The sequence below is a fragment of the Chelon labrosus genome (assembly GCF_963514085.1).
Source record: "Chelon labrosus genome assembly, chromosome: 8".
NCBI lineage: Eukaryota > Metazoa > Chordata > Actinopteri > Mugiliformes > Mugilidae > Chelon > Chelon labrosus.
In genome coordinates this window covers 17725378-17740933 of record NC_140358.1, presented here as the reverse complement: position 1 = coordinate 17740933, position 15556 = coordinate 17725378, and the positions used below count along the sequence as shown (strand labels likewise).

The 15556-nt window shown below is 40.9% G+C and overlaps 1 protein-coding gene across 4 annotated transcripts; it reads right to left on the bottom strand.

Moving 5' to 3' along the window:
- Window positions 1-796: 796 nt before the first annotated feature.
- On the bottom strand, window positions 797-14355 carry tnip1 (TNFAIP3 interacting protein 1). Of its 4 annotated transcripts, none has more exons than XM_084550187.1 (18): window positions 14338-14355; window positions 9677-9859; window positions 9045-9188; window positions 8813-8898; window positions 8595-8654; window positions 7756-7965; window positions 6748-6842; window positions 6118-6280; window positions 5786-5878; window positions 5593-5658; window positions 4175-4306; window positions 3917-4045; window positions 3677-3811; window positions 3468-3593; window positions 3241-3324; window positions 2585-2800; window positions 2273-2357; window positions 797-1710 (listed from the first exon to the last, which is right to left on the bottom strand). In XM_084550187.1, exons 2-18 carry the CDS (start codon window positions 9822-9824, stop codon window positions 1619-1621), a joined length of 2064 nt encoding a protein of 687 aa, XP_084406313.1. In that variant the 5' UTR covers window positions 9825-9859; window positions 14338-14355; the 3' UTR covers window positions 797-1618. The 4 variants fall into 4 exon arrangements, with proteins under 4 accessions (XP_084406313.1, XP_084406312.1, XP_084406315.1 ...); XM_084550186.1 differs by lacking the exon at window positions 14338-14355 and adding an exon at window positions 10896-11008; XM_084550189.1 differs by lacking the exon at window positions 14338-14355 and adding an exon at window positions 10896-11008 and having other exon boundaries at window positions 2585-2710.
- Window positions 14356-15556: the final 1201 nt, after the last annotated feature.

Below are 15556 nucleotides of genomic sequence, written 5' to 3'. Positions count from 1 at the left end.
ACAGTAATTCCCCTTTAAGTTGAAAATGAGGTACTACTATCGAAAAAAAGGTAAAATCTAGCGATGAATAAGCATGGTAAGATACCGTCAGACATTTAGAATAGATTTATTAAGCCAGTCAAATACAAAAAGTCTCACATGTGCTTTTGCCTACAGCAAAAAAGAAAATAAAAGGCTACAAACCAGGAAAATACAACTGCCAGTAGTTACAGCATACCTTTCAAAGTGCAATTCTGCTAATGTCTCTTTTCAGCTCTCACCCATCATGATTTTGTTCCCTGTTGATTTATAACTTGTTAAGATAAAACTGAGCTTTCCCCAAAGTCATCTCCACAAATTTTAGAGCCCTTCATCCGACTACTACACTACACTAAGGAAGTTTTCGGTCAAAACAGGCTTATTTTATTTCGAGATTGGACTTTAAAAATAGTATCGCGTGTGACCTCGAGCCGTGGATCCTGTGACCGTTATCGGGGCTCTTGACTTTTGTGTTACAGCAGTTCACAGGTCAGTCGGCAAGGCGTGGATTGCTGGTTGTTGAAGTGGACGGAAAGCAAAGCCAGACGTCCTGGCAGAGGTTCACCTCTGAGGAGCGGCTGTACTGCTGTAACACTGAGTCTAGGGCCGCCAAATGCCGATGAAAACCCCCCCAGTCCGTTAACTCGTACGACCGAATCAGGAGGGAGGTATTCATCGCCGCTGCTTTGAGCTCTAGATACGGTGTGTCGGGGCTAAACTGTGGGCAACAGTACAGGATGCAGTGAGATGAGTGTAAATATCAGAATGAGTGGTCAAATCAAGTAGAAGTGTTGTTTAATGAGATTAGGTCCATCGTCATGGGGAAAAAAAAAAAGATTGTGTATGTACTGTGCATTGTGTATTGTGTCTGATACAAACATACAATGTTCATAGCTACAATATATTGGGATTACACTAACAACATAGAAAGAACAGCATTACTAAAGACAATGATTTACACTTAGTCAATGCAACTATCAGAAAACAGCAGGTTATAAATAAATAATCAGTAATCACAATCATGTTTTTGGTATGATACCATCAAAATTCATTTGCCAAAATTTTTGTATTCCAACAACCACCTTTGAACAGTTACACGTATGGGACAGGTCTATAACATCGATGGTACTGAAGAAAACCCTCAAATCAATTAACATTCACATTGTAAATTCTATGATTCAGTGTACCTATATAATCATCCATTGTTGGAATGAGTATACGTAGTCATATTGGGGAATGGCTTCCTGTGACCCTACAAGTAAAGTGTCAAGTTGTTACATACTTGCAGAGAGACAATCACGTAGGTTTATTTTCCGGAAAAAAAAAAACAAACGAAACAAAAACCTGAACAATGTTAATTATTTCAACCTATTTAAGAAATGACTTAAGATCCCGATAAAAAAATCTAAATAATATTTCATGTATATATTCAGAATAGCGAAGTGTTTCACAAATAGGCTTATAAAACGCAAGTATAAACAACATTACAATAGAATATCTACAGTTCAGTAGGAAAATTATAGATCAAATCACACCTTGTCAACTCAAAAACTGATTTCATGCTACTACCCAGACTCCGTCAGGTGGGTACGGTGATGCTTTAGTGCTTTCCAGGGTCAATGTTCTGTCGCTCCCTTTTTCCAAATCCCGTTGCTGCTGCTGCGGCTGCTGCTGCGGCTGCTGCTGGCTGATCTACAGGCACCACAAAAATAAAAAAATAAATAAAGACCGAGTCACAACCTCTGCTGCTGCACAGTTCCCTTTTGAGTGTATTCAATACAGTAACTATTGCTCTTTGACACAAAACTCAAAATAACACGATAGAACGGCAAACCGATCTTTGGGTGAGTGACGATTTGCAAAATACACCAAAAACAATAAAGATGAATTGGCAGTGGAGGTAGAGGCTGGTATGGTTTATGTGTTAAGACCTCTAAACTGTAGAGGGAAAAAACATTTGAATGAGTAATGTTTATTTATCACGAATATAATCGTTTACTTCTACGGATCAAGAGCTGAAAAATGGTCTTTAAACAAATGTAGTAGTACGGTTGCCTGTTTAATAAAAACTGAAGTGCCCATTTGTTTTAGGAACATGCTTTAAAAAATTGTCAGACAGTTTTTAAATGTCAACATATTTGCTTTGAACTTAGATCTGCAAACACGGTGAGGAAGTACATATTTGGTTTTGGCTGAGTTTGGTTAAGAAGAAAGTAACCTTGAATAAACAAGAATAAACTATTGTACACCTTACCTGCATTCTCTGGTGGTGGTCTAGAACTCTCTCCTACTGCTCTGGCCCCTCTGGGCTGAGGGAATGACATCTGCCAAGGAAAACCCTGTCCAAACAGAAAGCACCATCCAAGTTCAAATCTCTAAACATCCTTAATCATCGCAGCAAGCAGCCCTTAAGTCTTTGCTGTAACCTGTCAATGGTTATAGAATGTAAGCGTGCTGCTCCCAGCAAATAAGGGAAGCGTAGGCGAGAGAAGAAAAGAGCCTTGTTTCCTCAGTGAACCAGAGTCACTCCAGAGACAGAGACAGAGGGGCTTTAGAGCACCCTTACCGGGTTAACAGGCTGGAAGTCTCGTACAGGGGGTGGTGCTGCGGTGGCCGCGGCTGTGGCGCCTGCTGCATTGGGCATCCGGGGAGGGAAGTGTATGGGCCAACCCTCAAGGCCCTGCGGTCCCACCTGCACAAAGGGACCACAGTAGGGAGGGCTCAGCGGGCCGTTCACTGAGCCTGACGTGGGGTCTGAGGTACGTCTTTCCTGCTGCTGCCCCTACGAGGGATCACAAGTACAAATGTGATCCCCGATCAGTGCGCGGCTGCTACTCTCAGCGAACGCAGCGGCCATGTCATGGCATGGGCCACTGCTGACCCTCAACCCTGCTGCAGCTGCCTCCCACTGAGGAGTGTGAATGTTCCACCTGCTGATCCCCAAGGCACTGACAAAACAAGCTAACTGGAGTGAGGCTCTTGTGCTGGAGCATCCGTTTGTCCCCTATGAACTTCTTACAGCCGTCTAAGACTGTACTCCGTCACAGGGGGGCGCTACTCTGCAAGTTTTATACCACATGTGCTTCAGCTTGATTCCCTGACTTAATGTACTCGGCCACAACGACCAATCGTGTCACCTGTCCAGTCTGAAGGTGCCTTTTAATTCAGCATTTCAACACATCTGCAGTACTGTCGGGCTCAGGCCTGAGCTGCAGCCAGTACCTGTTTGTGATGCTGCATCTGCAGTCTCTCCAGCTTACATCGCTCTGTCCGCTCTCTCTGGCACTCGTTCTGTGCCTGGTGAAGCTGAACCACACAAACACAATCAAAAAATCAGTTCAGGAGAGCTTCACTTATAATATATATATATTTATATTCATTGTAAGATGTGCGGTCGTGCGCATGTCTTGTTCAAGAAAGTGTCAAATACAGAAAAATACACAGCTCACCTGATTGGTCAAATTAGTAATCTGACCCTGGAGTCTCTCCACTTGTCGCCTCAAGTCCTCTTTTTCCTCGTTCATTCGTTCCCTGTCACTCCTTTCTTTTCTGAAGTCCTCTTCAAAGATTTTCACCTGAAGCACAAAAACCGCAAGAAGCGCGTTAAAAAGGTGTGCGCCGAATACCTGGTGTGCATGTGTCTCGAAGCATGTCTGACCTGCTCTTTTAGTACAGCAATTTGAGTGAGCAGTTCCTGCTTCTTCAGGTTATTGGCTGCATCTGCAAAGTTGCCCTGACCCGGAGGTTGCTGGGAGGTTGAAGGGGGGTGCAGGTTTAAGGCTTCTTCTAAAGCCTGGAGAAAGACAAAACTAAATTAGACACATAAAAAAAAAGAAAAAAGAAATGGCTGTTTTTGGGTTTTTTTTTTTTTTTTTTTAACCATCTCTTCCACACTCACCCTGTTGAGGCGCTGGATCTCCTTCTCCTGGTACTCTTTCTGTTTGCTGAGGGGCAACAGCTGATCCTGCAGGTAGCGAACCTTCTGCTTCAGCTCGGTGGTCTCGGAGTTTAAACACTCCTTCTCCCCCTGAAAACACAAATAGACACCCAGAACTTAAAATACATTTCCTCAAAATGTTAGTTTTAGTTTCCTGTTTATTTTAATTTTCATTATCCAGAACAATTTCATCTGGATCTTCAGTCCTTTTATTCTCACCTGTACATTTTCGATCTTGGATTTTGCTAGAAGCAGCTTCTTATCGTAGTCGCGCTGTCTCTGTTCTCGCTCAGCCTCCAGTTCAAGCACAGTTTTCTGGGACTCTGCCAGCCGTTGTCTGAGGTCTGTGATCTGTGGGACAATGTTACCCATTTAGCTCTGGATATCACTCAGTAATTACACTTACAATTTTCTGTACTTGAGGCATTTTAGGTTAAAAAAAAAAGAAAAAAAAAAAAGAAAAAAAGATAAAGATAGACAGCTTCTGGTACATGTCTTGAAACACGGCTTTATAAATGTGCGTTATCAAATTACAAATAAAGCCACAGCAACAAAGGCACATCTGCAAACACGCAGTTCTGTTTTTGGGTAAAATATGAACGAACCTAGTGACGCAAATGGATCTATCTAGGGTTGTGTGGTTTAAACCCGAGGCTGCATGGTGTCTGCGTCTGAACAAAGTGTGAATGTAGGTTTGTTCACGATTGTGGGTGTGCACAGGCGTAGGTGTGTGAGTACGAGTGTGAGAGTGTGTACATCTGCTGTGTGTCTCCGCTGCCCTCTGACTGCACCACAGCAGAAGCCAGCGGGTACCAGAGAGGTGAGGGGAATTCTTGCTGTCACAGGCCTTGTGGTAAGAGCGCACAGATAGCGAGCTATTGCAAGATTGCACCTTTTCCACTGGACAAGCACATTGAGAAATAAAATTAAAAAAAAAAAAAAAAAAGAAGACATACACACACACACACACACACACACAGCTGCTGCTTCATTGCCAGGTGAAGCACACACACTTCAGAGCCCCATCATCCGTCACAACTCTCTCAGTTTTATAGAGGGATCACTGTGTAGTAAGTTTCACCCATTGTATGTATTGTTGGAGAAAGCAGTACATAGAAACTAATCAAATTCAAACGTGTTACTACTGCAACAGTAATTCATGAAATAAAGTGACGCATAAGTGTAATAATAAGACACGCTGTTACTAAACTTAATATCTGCACAGCCTGAAATGAATGCAGCGGTATTTTGTTGATGTTTGACCCTATAAAGGACTTCCTATTAGCACAGATTAATTGAAGTGAGGACAGTTTTACGGATGTTTTATGGATGAACAGTCTACTTCGCTTACTGCACATGTACATCCATCTTTGTGCTCTGCTTTTTAATGAAAAAACTTAACAACGGGGGAGAATTTTAATATAAAGTGAACATGTTTCTAAAGAAGACATGTGAGTTGATTATATGAGCATGTCCAACTTCTTTAAAAAAAAAAAAAAAAAAAAGAAAAAAAAAGTGAGAGTAAAACAAATACGTAACTGAAAATGTTTTTCAGAGGAATGAGGAGGATTCAACTGTCAAGGACACGGCTATGTCTTCCCACACCCTTCACGACAGCTGTAAAGTCATTACTGTACCTTTTGCTCAAACTGTGACTTCATGGAGTTCCACTGAATGTCCCACTGCTTGTTCACCTCCAGTACCTGTAAGCAGGCGCCAGAAAGTGAAACAAACAACGCTGAACATATAGGAAACAAAATGCACAGAGACTTTCCCCTATGGCAAAAGAGGATGAGCAGTAAAGTAAGAAAGCAAGTGTGTACGACTCACATCCTTTCTCTGCTTCTCCAAAAGCTTGATCTTCTTCTCATACACCTCTACATCACAAGGTTTGGTCGGGGTTTTCTCTGCAGCCTTTCCACTCTGGTGGGGGAACACAGAACATTCCTAAATCCACAACATTCGTCTGTTACGCACATCTGAGCGGGAAGTTGTAAGTTACAAATTTACTGAGAAACCCAAGGGATAATTTAGCATTAAATAACAAACAAAATCAAACACATTAGATGTAAAAATAGGAAAGATTTACTTACATTAAGTAAAGTTATTTAATATGAACAGAATGAAAAAAAGAAAAAGCCATGTAATTGACTTTACACTACCTTCTGCGGTGTGGTGGCCTCCATCTTAGATCGGACAGCGGCAGATTCCTCCTTAACTGGCTCCTCTTTGGCTTCTGGAGTTTCGGTGTCAGATGGCGACACAGTTGTTGCTGTTGCCGCTGCTCCTCCTGTGACCAGCTCCTTGAGTTTCTGATTCTCCTGTCTGAATTGGCAAGAAAATGAAAATGATAGCATTTGTGAGGGGGGGAAAATGCCCCCTGTTCCAGAGTTTGTTGATATATGAAGTACAGCTTGAGGATTGTTGATGGGAAGAACCTACAATAACTAGCTGACACTGATAGCAACTGAAAGCACTGGAATAATCCCCCATGAGAAATGAAAGCATGGTCAATTGAGAACATCCATGACAAGTGTAATGTTCTGTTATCAGCAGTACACGTAGGTTGAGTAATACAACCATCCAAAGGTTATTAAGGACTTAAAGACTGTCCACAGTTTTAAAAAGAAAGACCAGAAGAATTGGAACAAGATGTAAGCGACTAGTTATTTGTGGAGAAGCGCGCTACAGACCTCACATTTGTTTTTCTTAGCCTTACTCATAATGAAGTTTCTGCTGCAGCAGAAGCAACACAAAGCACAGTCAAACTAAAAGAGAAGGAAAAACATTACCTCAGCTGTTCCAAGTCTCGATTCCTGATATGATGATCCTCTTCCATTTTCTTTCGAAGCTCATTGTTCTCCTGTCTGAGCTGCTCACACAGAGTCTATAAAACAAGCACATCACACACAATATGAAGCATGATTCTGTTTAATAACAGTGCCTTTGTAACATCTGAATGCATATACCCAGAGGAAGTTCTCTTTAACACAATGGTATAATGAGAAATGTATTTTGAGATTTAAAAAACTATATATATATTTATGAAGAAAGGCTATTTCTCTCTATCTACACCTAAAAAACACTTTTATTTTAAAGCTTATGGTAGTACTTCCGAAATAAATATAGAAATTACAACACATCCAATTGCCCAGCAAATAAACTGACTCTATCTGGCTTCATACAATACAAACTAGTAAAGTTAAACTTTGAGGGTCAAAGAAGAAAAAGTCTCTGGCATTAAGTGCAGGGTAATTGTACAGATATAACATTTTCACCATCGCAACATAAGTAATATTGGTATCTTTAGTACCAGTCGTCCATGTGCATGTCAACACAAATATAACTAGAGGGACTACAACATTAGTCTACGACAAGTACACTCTGCACTTAATGGACGACTGTAAATGGAAGACCGTATAAGACATCAATATTACTATTTTTGCGATGGTGAAACTTTTATATCTTTACAATTTGTCATTATTACACACTAAACAATTTAAACCTGCCACAGAAAGACTTTTACTAGTCTTTTATGCATCATTAGGCACAAATTTGCCGTAAAACTCGCACTGTAGCTTTTGATAAAAAAGCACCTAAATGGTTTACAAGTAACATATAAAAATTAGAAGTTGTATTTTATCAGTCATGACTAATTGTGTACACATTTTCTCCTACTGTGTTATACTACTTCAAACAAACTCTATTGTCTACTATGACCTCATCTCAGAGAAATAACTTAAATCCCAAACAGAGCATGGCGGTGATTCATCCTGTAATACGGCTGCTGTTTGGCATACCTGTAGGAGGGAGGTCCTCTGCTCATTCTTCTGGACCTTTGAGGAAAGATGGTGAAACTCCACAGCCATGCGGCCAAGATGAGCCAACAGCTGGTTGGGGTTGGACTCCTCTGCAAATATGCTGAAAGAGCTCTCTAATCTCTTCAGCTGGCTCGCTAGCTCGATGTTCTCCTGAGGAAGGAGGGGGATTACTCCTGCCGCCGACCCGGCCTGGAGATAACCACACAGGTAAACAGTCACTCCCTTTCTTAATGACACAGGTTTTTAAACCAGCATGTCATCGTGATACTATTGCTGTGAAAAGAGGCTGCTGATTAATCTGAAAAGTCAAAAACCTGTTTGTCCTGTTGGATTTATATTTAGTCCTCACAGACTGCAGTTGGCTGTGGGAACCATCCACATTTTAGGTGTGGTGTTGTGACACAGCAAGCAATACAATTTTACCCTATACAGCAGGTCAGCCAGCTACATTAGTGTTGACGGCGCGTGTCTGAAATATTATGGCATAGTGTCCTACTGACACATTCCTTGGGATGTAGTGTGCGAATGAATCAGCAGTGTAATTTCAGCCTGTAATAATCCTGGACTTTCCCCCGACTGACTCGGAGCTACCATTATTGTGTTTGCTGGTGAGTCAACGAGCACGCCAAGAATATATATTCCCAATTTTGAGGGTGTGGCTAGAAAGAGGAAAGGTTAAATTTAGCCTTAATAAATTACACGACTTAATAAATACTAGTTTGTGCTAGAGCACTGTGATATTCTATACATTTTTGTGACAACCAATACGATTCAAGAAGTTTGAGGGTGTTTACTTCAAGAACACATTTGGTACGTACAGTCAAGGCGTCTGGAGTCTTTCCCTCCATGTTCACCACCTCAAACTCAGATAAGGCCTCCTGGAGAGACCAAAACATTAAACATAACAAATTGTCATTCTCTATATTTTAATAGAGTGAATAGCAATGTCAACCTCTAGTGTTTTTTACAGTTCTACAGTGATTACAAAATTATTTCTGAACAGAAAGCTCTCAAACAGAAATTACAAATTACTTACATTGGGCTTCTCAGACTGAAGGGTCTTCCCTAAACAGCTTATTTGCTCCTCCTTCTGTTCTGCAGTGGGGTGTAAACAGGGTTTACCTGAAAATAAATCGGACCCACATCCAGTTTAACGCAAGCTTCAGTAAAGTAGAATACCAAGTCTGTGTAGTGACAATCACAAAATATGCATAAATGTCTATAAATTTAAAAACTACTACTAATGCTATCAAGTCTGTGGAACCTACTTTGTGCCTCAGTCTGGACTGGTCCTCCCATACACAGACTGGCGGCAAAGCTGGACGACTTCAGGGCTTCGTTGTCTCTGACAAGTTCCTCCACTCGCTGTCGAAGCCTCGATGCCTCCGACTGAGACTCTTCCAACAAGTCACCTGCAAGTTTCAGCACCAAGTTCAGTTAATCTGACTTTCAACGAACGCCGCGAGAGCCAGAATTATCAGCATGAGCAGTCATCAAGTAGGATGTGACTGGAGTTCAGAAGATACGCACTGCTCTGGTGAGTCACAAAGAAACAATCAGACTCACATCTCTGGCATGTAAAGTCTCCAGCAGACGATCAATGAAAGATTATCAGGTATTGCCACATTCCACTACAACTGCTGCGCCTGACACTTTTGCTCTTTCATTCAAATGTTTTGACGGGAGAGCTAAGTTATGTGACCTCTTACAGGTGATACCATGTGATGCCTTTGCAAGCTTGTGTCGCCACAGGAGGCAAGCAAAACAGTCAAAACACGCCTTTGCATACAAGCATCATCCACGGCTAAGACACGGAGCAGACGTGTGGTGCCAAAGGAACAAGGCAGCGTCACCCTCAGGCCACAGACTTCTGATAACCATTCTCTTTTTAGGAACTTACCTAAGCTCTTAAGTCCCTTCATCCGCTCCCTCAATATGCTGTTCTCCTCCAGTAGCTGTCGATAGCTGCTTTCCCCTCTGGCCTCATCCCTGGCCTTGACCTCACTCCCACCTGGATCATAGATGCGGTACGGACCTTTCCCTTCCATTGCCGTCGCTCACTTCCTACATATGGTCCTATGAACTGTGGAAAGAAGACAACCATTTTTTTTTTTTAACTAAATAAATCTCTTTTATTATTATTATTTTAAGACAGAAAAGTGCTAGAAAACTACTCAGCGGAAGATAAAAGAACACAAAAAGATGAAGTCGGGAGTTGATGACCTTTGCAGAAAACGAGTCTCCCGGAAACCAAAAAAAAAACACAAATATTTGCAATTTTTGCACTGAAAACTACTGTGTTTGAATTTTAAATTAAAAGTATACTGACTGAGACAATTTGAGACAAGTATGCGATACAGTAGAGGAGTAACAACCATAAAATGTGCAATCAACTCTTCATGCAGGAGAAGGACAGCAGCTGAAGCCTTGGCTAGACAGTCTGAGGTTAAGTCACTTTAACATTACCTCCCTGTTCTTAAGTAGAAATCCTATTGAACATATGGTAAAGCAATGATCCAGCCACTCAAAGCAACGGCAAATACACCACGTCCTGTACCCCGCACTGTCGACCCCCTGTCTAAGTTATAATTCATACCAGGACGTGTGTAAACTCTCGGTGAAGACAATAAAGCCCCCTCCGGCGGCTCTGAGAGGACAAAAGACACCAGTATCACCATGATGCTACCCTGCCAGGGTGACACATTCTGGCAAAAGTGTGCTAGCGTGTGTGTGTGATGGCTAAATATGACAACTACAGCGTCCACATCCGAGGGAGAAAAAGAGACAAAAGCAGAGCAAAGAAATCGCTAAATGTTAGTAAATCCGACTAGCGAACATCTACCCAACAGACGAGAGTCAAATACAGCCCAATCTAGCTAATGATAGCTACCTTGATTGGCTGAAGAAAGCTAATATTAGTTTTCGCTGTTGTCATGCAAATTGCTAGCAACATCTTCGTTAGCTTTGGGCTAGCTAACACTAGATGACAGTGGGACACAGGAAGCCGCTAGCGCCTCCCGTTCCCCCGCTACAGATAGTTTTATCGATGCAGTAAGTCAGCCGGAATGCGGAGTTAAACGACGAAGCAAGAAACAAAGAGGTGTCTTTTGGCTGGGTACCTTTCAGCTCGCAGTGGCCTCGTCTCTCTGCCCGACATCTATTGCGGAAGTGGTCTACTGAGTCTATGCTGTAACCTGGGAAATTCCACCTCGCAACGTTTGATGTAAACAGCGGTGATTGACAGGCGGCCGGCCAATCAGCGCGCAGCTCGCTGTCACGGGGGAACCAACGGGAACCACTGACCGTAATGTAAACACTGGAGCAAGATGCTTTACATATCCACATTTCACAGTAGAGTTTTTACCAGAAATTTATACACACATAATATCCACGAATCGTAAAAATAGCTCACATGATACAGTGAGAGGGGTTAGTAAAGCTAATAATAATAATTATTAAAAAAAAAACAGGCCTGATTTTTCACTTGAATATAAATGATTTTAATAAAACACCATTTTATTCGTCTTTTTTTAAAACCTCTTGAAAGCCATCCCCCATAGTCCAGGGACAAACCCAACCATTTTCACTGAATGACTTTTTCCCTCATTGATAAATTCAGAGAAGGGGCTGATGGGGGTTTCTGTGATTGCATCACATATTTCCTCTGAACATTAAGGCTTAGTTCAAGTTATACTGAGCTTTTTAAAGCCTCACTACAGCTTAATATAACTATTTAGCCAGAGAGAAAATAAATACGTTCATAAAGCAACAATAGTCTTATTTAGACTTGAATATTTTATCAATAAATCATTTGTTGTCTTGTCAAAAACTAGTGAAAAGAGGTAATATATACATAGAACACTTGCTTTGTCAAATCCCATCCCATACGGTTTACAACCTTAGATGATTATCTAGTAACTAATTACCTAGCGGATCATTTTAACTGTGATATTACAACATCGCCGGGGTTTTTATTTCTTGTGACATGATATGATTCATTTTAAATGTCTTTCCGGCATTAAGTGTAAGATGTAAAGTCTTAAAAAATTTAATTTTTGGAGCCTTATTTAAGACTTCTATGTGCGTACAGTGGACACAACACTAAGCCTTTATTTCTGCTTTTTTTTTTCTCTCAAAACAGCCAGATACCTTGCTTTTATGTGTTTGGTAAGGACATCGAGAGGACTCACCACTATAATCAAGCCAAAATAATTGCTGTGTCATTGTCACTCCGAATTCTTAAACTTAACTGGCACTCATGCTATCAAAACTCACCTCCACATTCATATGAGTAGGAAATATACAAATCAAATGCCAACATCCACAAATAACATGTAATAGAAACTGTGTGTTTGCCTCACACCACAAAGGCTGTGGCAAATACAGTATTTCTAAATCGTTTTGTCAGTCATATGTGAAGAGCACCGCGCCACATTAAGATGACCAAAAAAATCTATGTTTCCCTTAGTTTTCAGTACTTTACTGAAGGGAGCATAATAAAATAATTTAGAGCAATAGTGACATCTTGTGGGAATTAACAAACAGATAATCTGCAGTCGTATTTCTTCTTCAAGGTGTTACAGAGACCATTACTTTCTTAACTGGAAGCACTAAGCGTGATTCTGTGTAACTCAGCTCATGAGAACGCACAATCAGATCGAACCACTCAAGGGCAGTTGATACTGAGTGTGTTTCCACGGCTTTGAGTAACTGTGATTAATTTAACTGCCAAGAGGTAAAAAAGCATATCACTCCTACTAAAAAAAAAAAAAAAAACACAAAAATAAAATCCGGCCTTGGGACCTTATCAGGACGCATGTCGTATTAACACAGGAAATACTACTTGGAAAATAATTTTAAGCTATGAAGGTACACGATGAACCCTATGTTATCTGAATCACACCTCTGGTTTTCTCTTTATGTGGTCACCATTGTTGCTTCCTGTTAAAAAAAAAAAAAAACTGCCCCAACACCAGGGCACTGAAGTACAGCTATTGTTTAAACTACCCTGACAAAGAAACCATTTTACTAATAGCTATCCTATCATGAAAAAGTGACGTTGGGTGTTTCATTATACTACTCATTGTGTCTTTGATTTAAAGTCTCTGAAATTAATTTGTTAAGAAAGAGAACGAGTGACAAAACCAGAGACTGGGTAGACGGCCGGTGATGTGTAATGGGTGTGTGCTTGAGTAATAGTAAGCCTCATCTGAAAATCCTTTTCATCTTCTTTTCATCAGTCTTAAAGTGCTTCAGATTGAAGTGAGTCACATGCTTCAGTCAAAGCGATATACAACAGCAAAACAACTGACACACATAGCGCTGAACTGCATGTGTCCCATCAGCAGGATAATGTAAATGTGTGAATGTTTTCTCTGGAGAGCCATTTGCCAGCTACAGGAAAAGACAAACACACAGCTCATGTGGCTCAGAAGTTGCTGTTTTTTCCCCCCCAGTCCTGCCTGTCACCAAACACCTTGCCTGTATTTACATGGTGCATGGTGTTTCCACCTCTATCTGCTGTGACGTGCTGAAATAATAAACAAGGTGGTGACTCTGGGGCTGCCAGCACAAAGCAGAAAATACAGGAAACGTCACCGATCATGCAGTCGTCCTTGAATGATTTGTTTTACCCTCTAGTCTGCTTATCATAACATTTTAAAGCATTCACCTCCTTGCAGAAAGACAGAGGACTGAGGGGAGGACATGTGAGGAAGCAGAGTAATGGACAGTTCGAAGCCCCACGGAGTCACAAGCACGGAGCGTTCACCTCACCCTGCTGGGACACAGGGACAGGCCAGTTTCCCATCTCATAGCAGCACAAATTAGCAGCTGATAGTCATTAGCTCTGTGCTATTTAATACAAAACATCCTTTTGTGAGCCAGGCAGTGACTCCAGCCGTCCTCCCGTGGCATTAATTCAGGGACGCAACTGAGTTTCTATCACAGTTTTTTAAAAAAAAATAAAACTGGACTAGACACACACAGGCAGGAGACATGTTTTCCTTTCAGATTTTAACAGGCGACTTGTATCATCTTTAAAAGCAAATCTAAACTCTGGATCTTATTCAATCCATGAAACCAGTGAACAGATTGTCAAGTATACATATAGTTAGTATTCTCAGGCTGTAATGTATGCACAACTCTTAAATAAGGATTCTAAGATACATTCTGTTTTATTTTAACTTCAGTATCTATAATATTTAAAATATGTTTTAGTAAGAAAGTTATAAGTAAACACAGGAGAAGCATTCATTTAGGATTAAATAGTTATTTACAACAAGTGAACTGTGTACTTCCCAGCAGTAACACAGTCACAGAACTAATGGTATTTCTTTTTAAGCACGTTAAGCAGAAATGAGCCTTTTCACTATGCTGCATTTGCCTGGCACGTTATGTTCAACAAAAGACCAACAACACTCATTTCAGTGACACCAAAAAAGAAAAGAGAAAGATTCCCACCCACCCTGAATTTAAAAAAGGCAAGATAATACATAATAACACATCTAAAATAATCTGTACCTACATCTCAAACGTTAAAACAAATAAACAACAACTCACCCACACATTCAGCTTATGTCGGAGAGGCACTTTTTAAGGAAACTGGTGAATAGGGGGGAAGCAATTTCACTGTGAGACTTGGGGAATTCCCATAACCCTGTAAAATGGCCTGATACTAGGCTCAGCCTGAACAGAACCTTGTGTGTGTGTGTCCAACTGTGTGGCCTGCCTTTACTGAGTAACACAACACATGAACACATGAACTTTATACATTAAAAACTATATATATTTATATAGAGAGATTTTTTTGTAGTGTGGTTTGCAGCACATACACCATGCTGCACAACTAGATGTGTTTAAAGGAACCTGAATGATGCAAAAGAGCAACAAAGGCACATGACCTGACTAAATTCAAGAAAAATGCACAACCAAATTGTAGCATATATGGTCTGTACTTCTATGCACAGTTCAGTAGGTCACATATAGTACACATATAGTACACATATAGTGCTTTGTTACATGATCACATCATGATGCTACCACAGTCACGGAGGTTGTGAATAAAATGCCGGAGCGTAAAGAAACATCTCTCCGAGGTCATGACAGCTTTTAAATATGTAAACTAAAGTCTATTTGTACAAGCAGAACATTTCCACAGTACAAAGTTCCCCCAGCTATCAAAAGGGAAATTCAAGAACAGTGTACACACTCTATAGAGATATTAACAAAGTGCTATTGAAGTAATCTCTTAATCTCTCGTAATTATCATCAAATGGAGCAATTTCACATTGGGTGTGCCATTAAAACCATCGTGACTGACTGACTGGCTGCTGCAGACTCTTATTTGTTGCCTTGGATATTGGCGTACTGCAGGGGATTTCCTCGCCGCATACATCTTTTTTCTTCTTTCCTCTTTTAACTTGACATGGCCTGACAGCAGCTGCGCTCGCACATATGCAATGAACTGAGACACTAACAAGAACGGAGGCAGCTGTCTTGCACTTTTCTCCTGCATTAACGTGCGCACAAGTGCAACATAGACACATGAAGCGAAAAGTGTCATGTTGGTACAGAAGTGTGCTACGCTTTTTTTTACTTTGATCATTTAAGTGTGTGGCTGGCTGTGTGTGTGTGTAGACCTGCTACAAGTCTGCTGCATAAAATCAAAGTGGATGGAAAGGCTTAGTTTAAATCAGCCTTTATTTACATTCCTTCACTACTATAATACGAGCAACAATAAACTTATGGGTATTTTTGAGAGGTTAGCAGAAGAGACTCT

Coding starts and splice junctions, on each gene's coding strand:
- tnip1 (XM_084550187.1), bottom strand. CDS start 9,824: ATGGAAGGGAAAGGTCCGTACCGCATCTATGATCCAGGTGGGAGTGAG. Junction 3,812..3,916: donor AGATCCAGCGCCTCAACAGG/GTGAGTGTGGAA, acceptor GTCTTTCTCCAG/GCTTTAGAAGAAGCCTTAAA. Junction 1,711..2,272: donor ACCACCACCAGAGAATGCAG/GTAAGGTGTACA, acceptor TGGTGCCTGTAG/ATCAGCCAGCAGCAGCCGCA.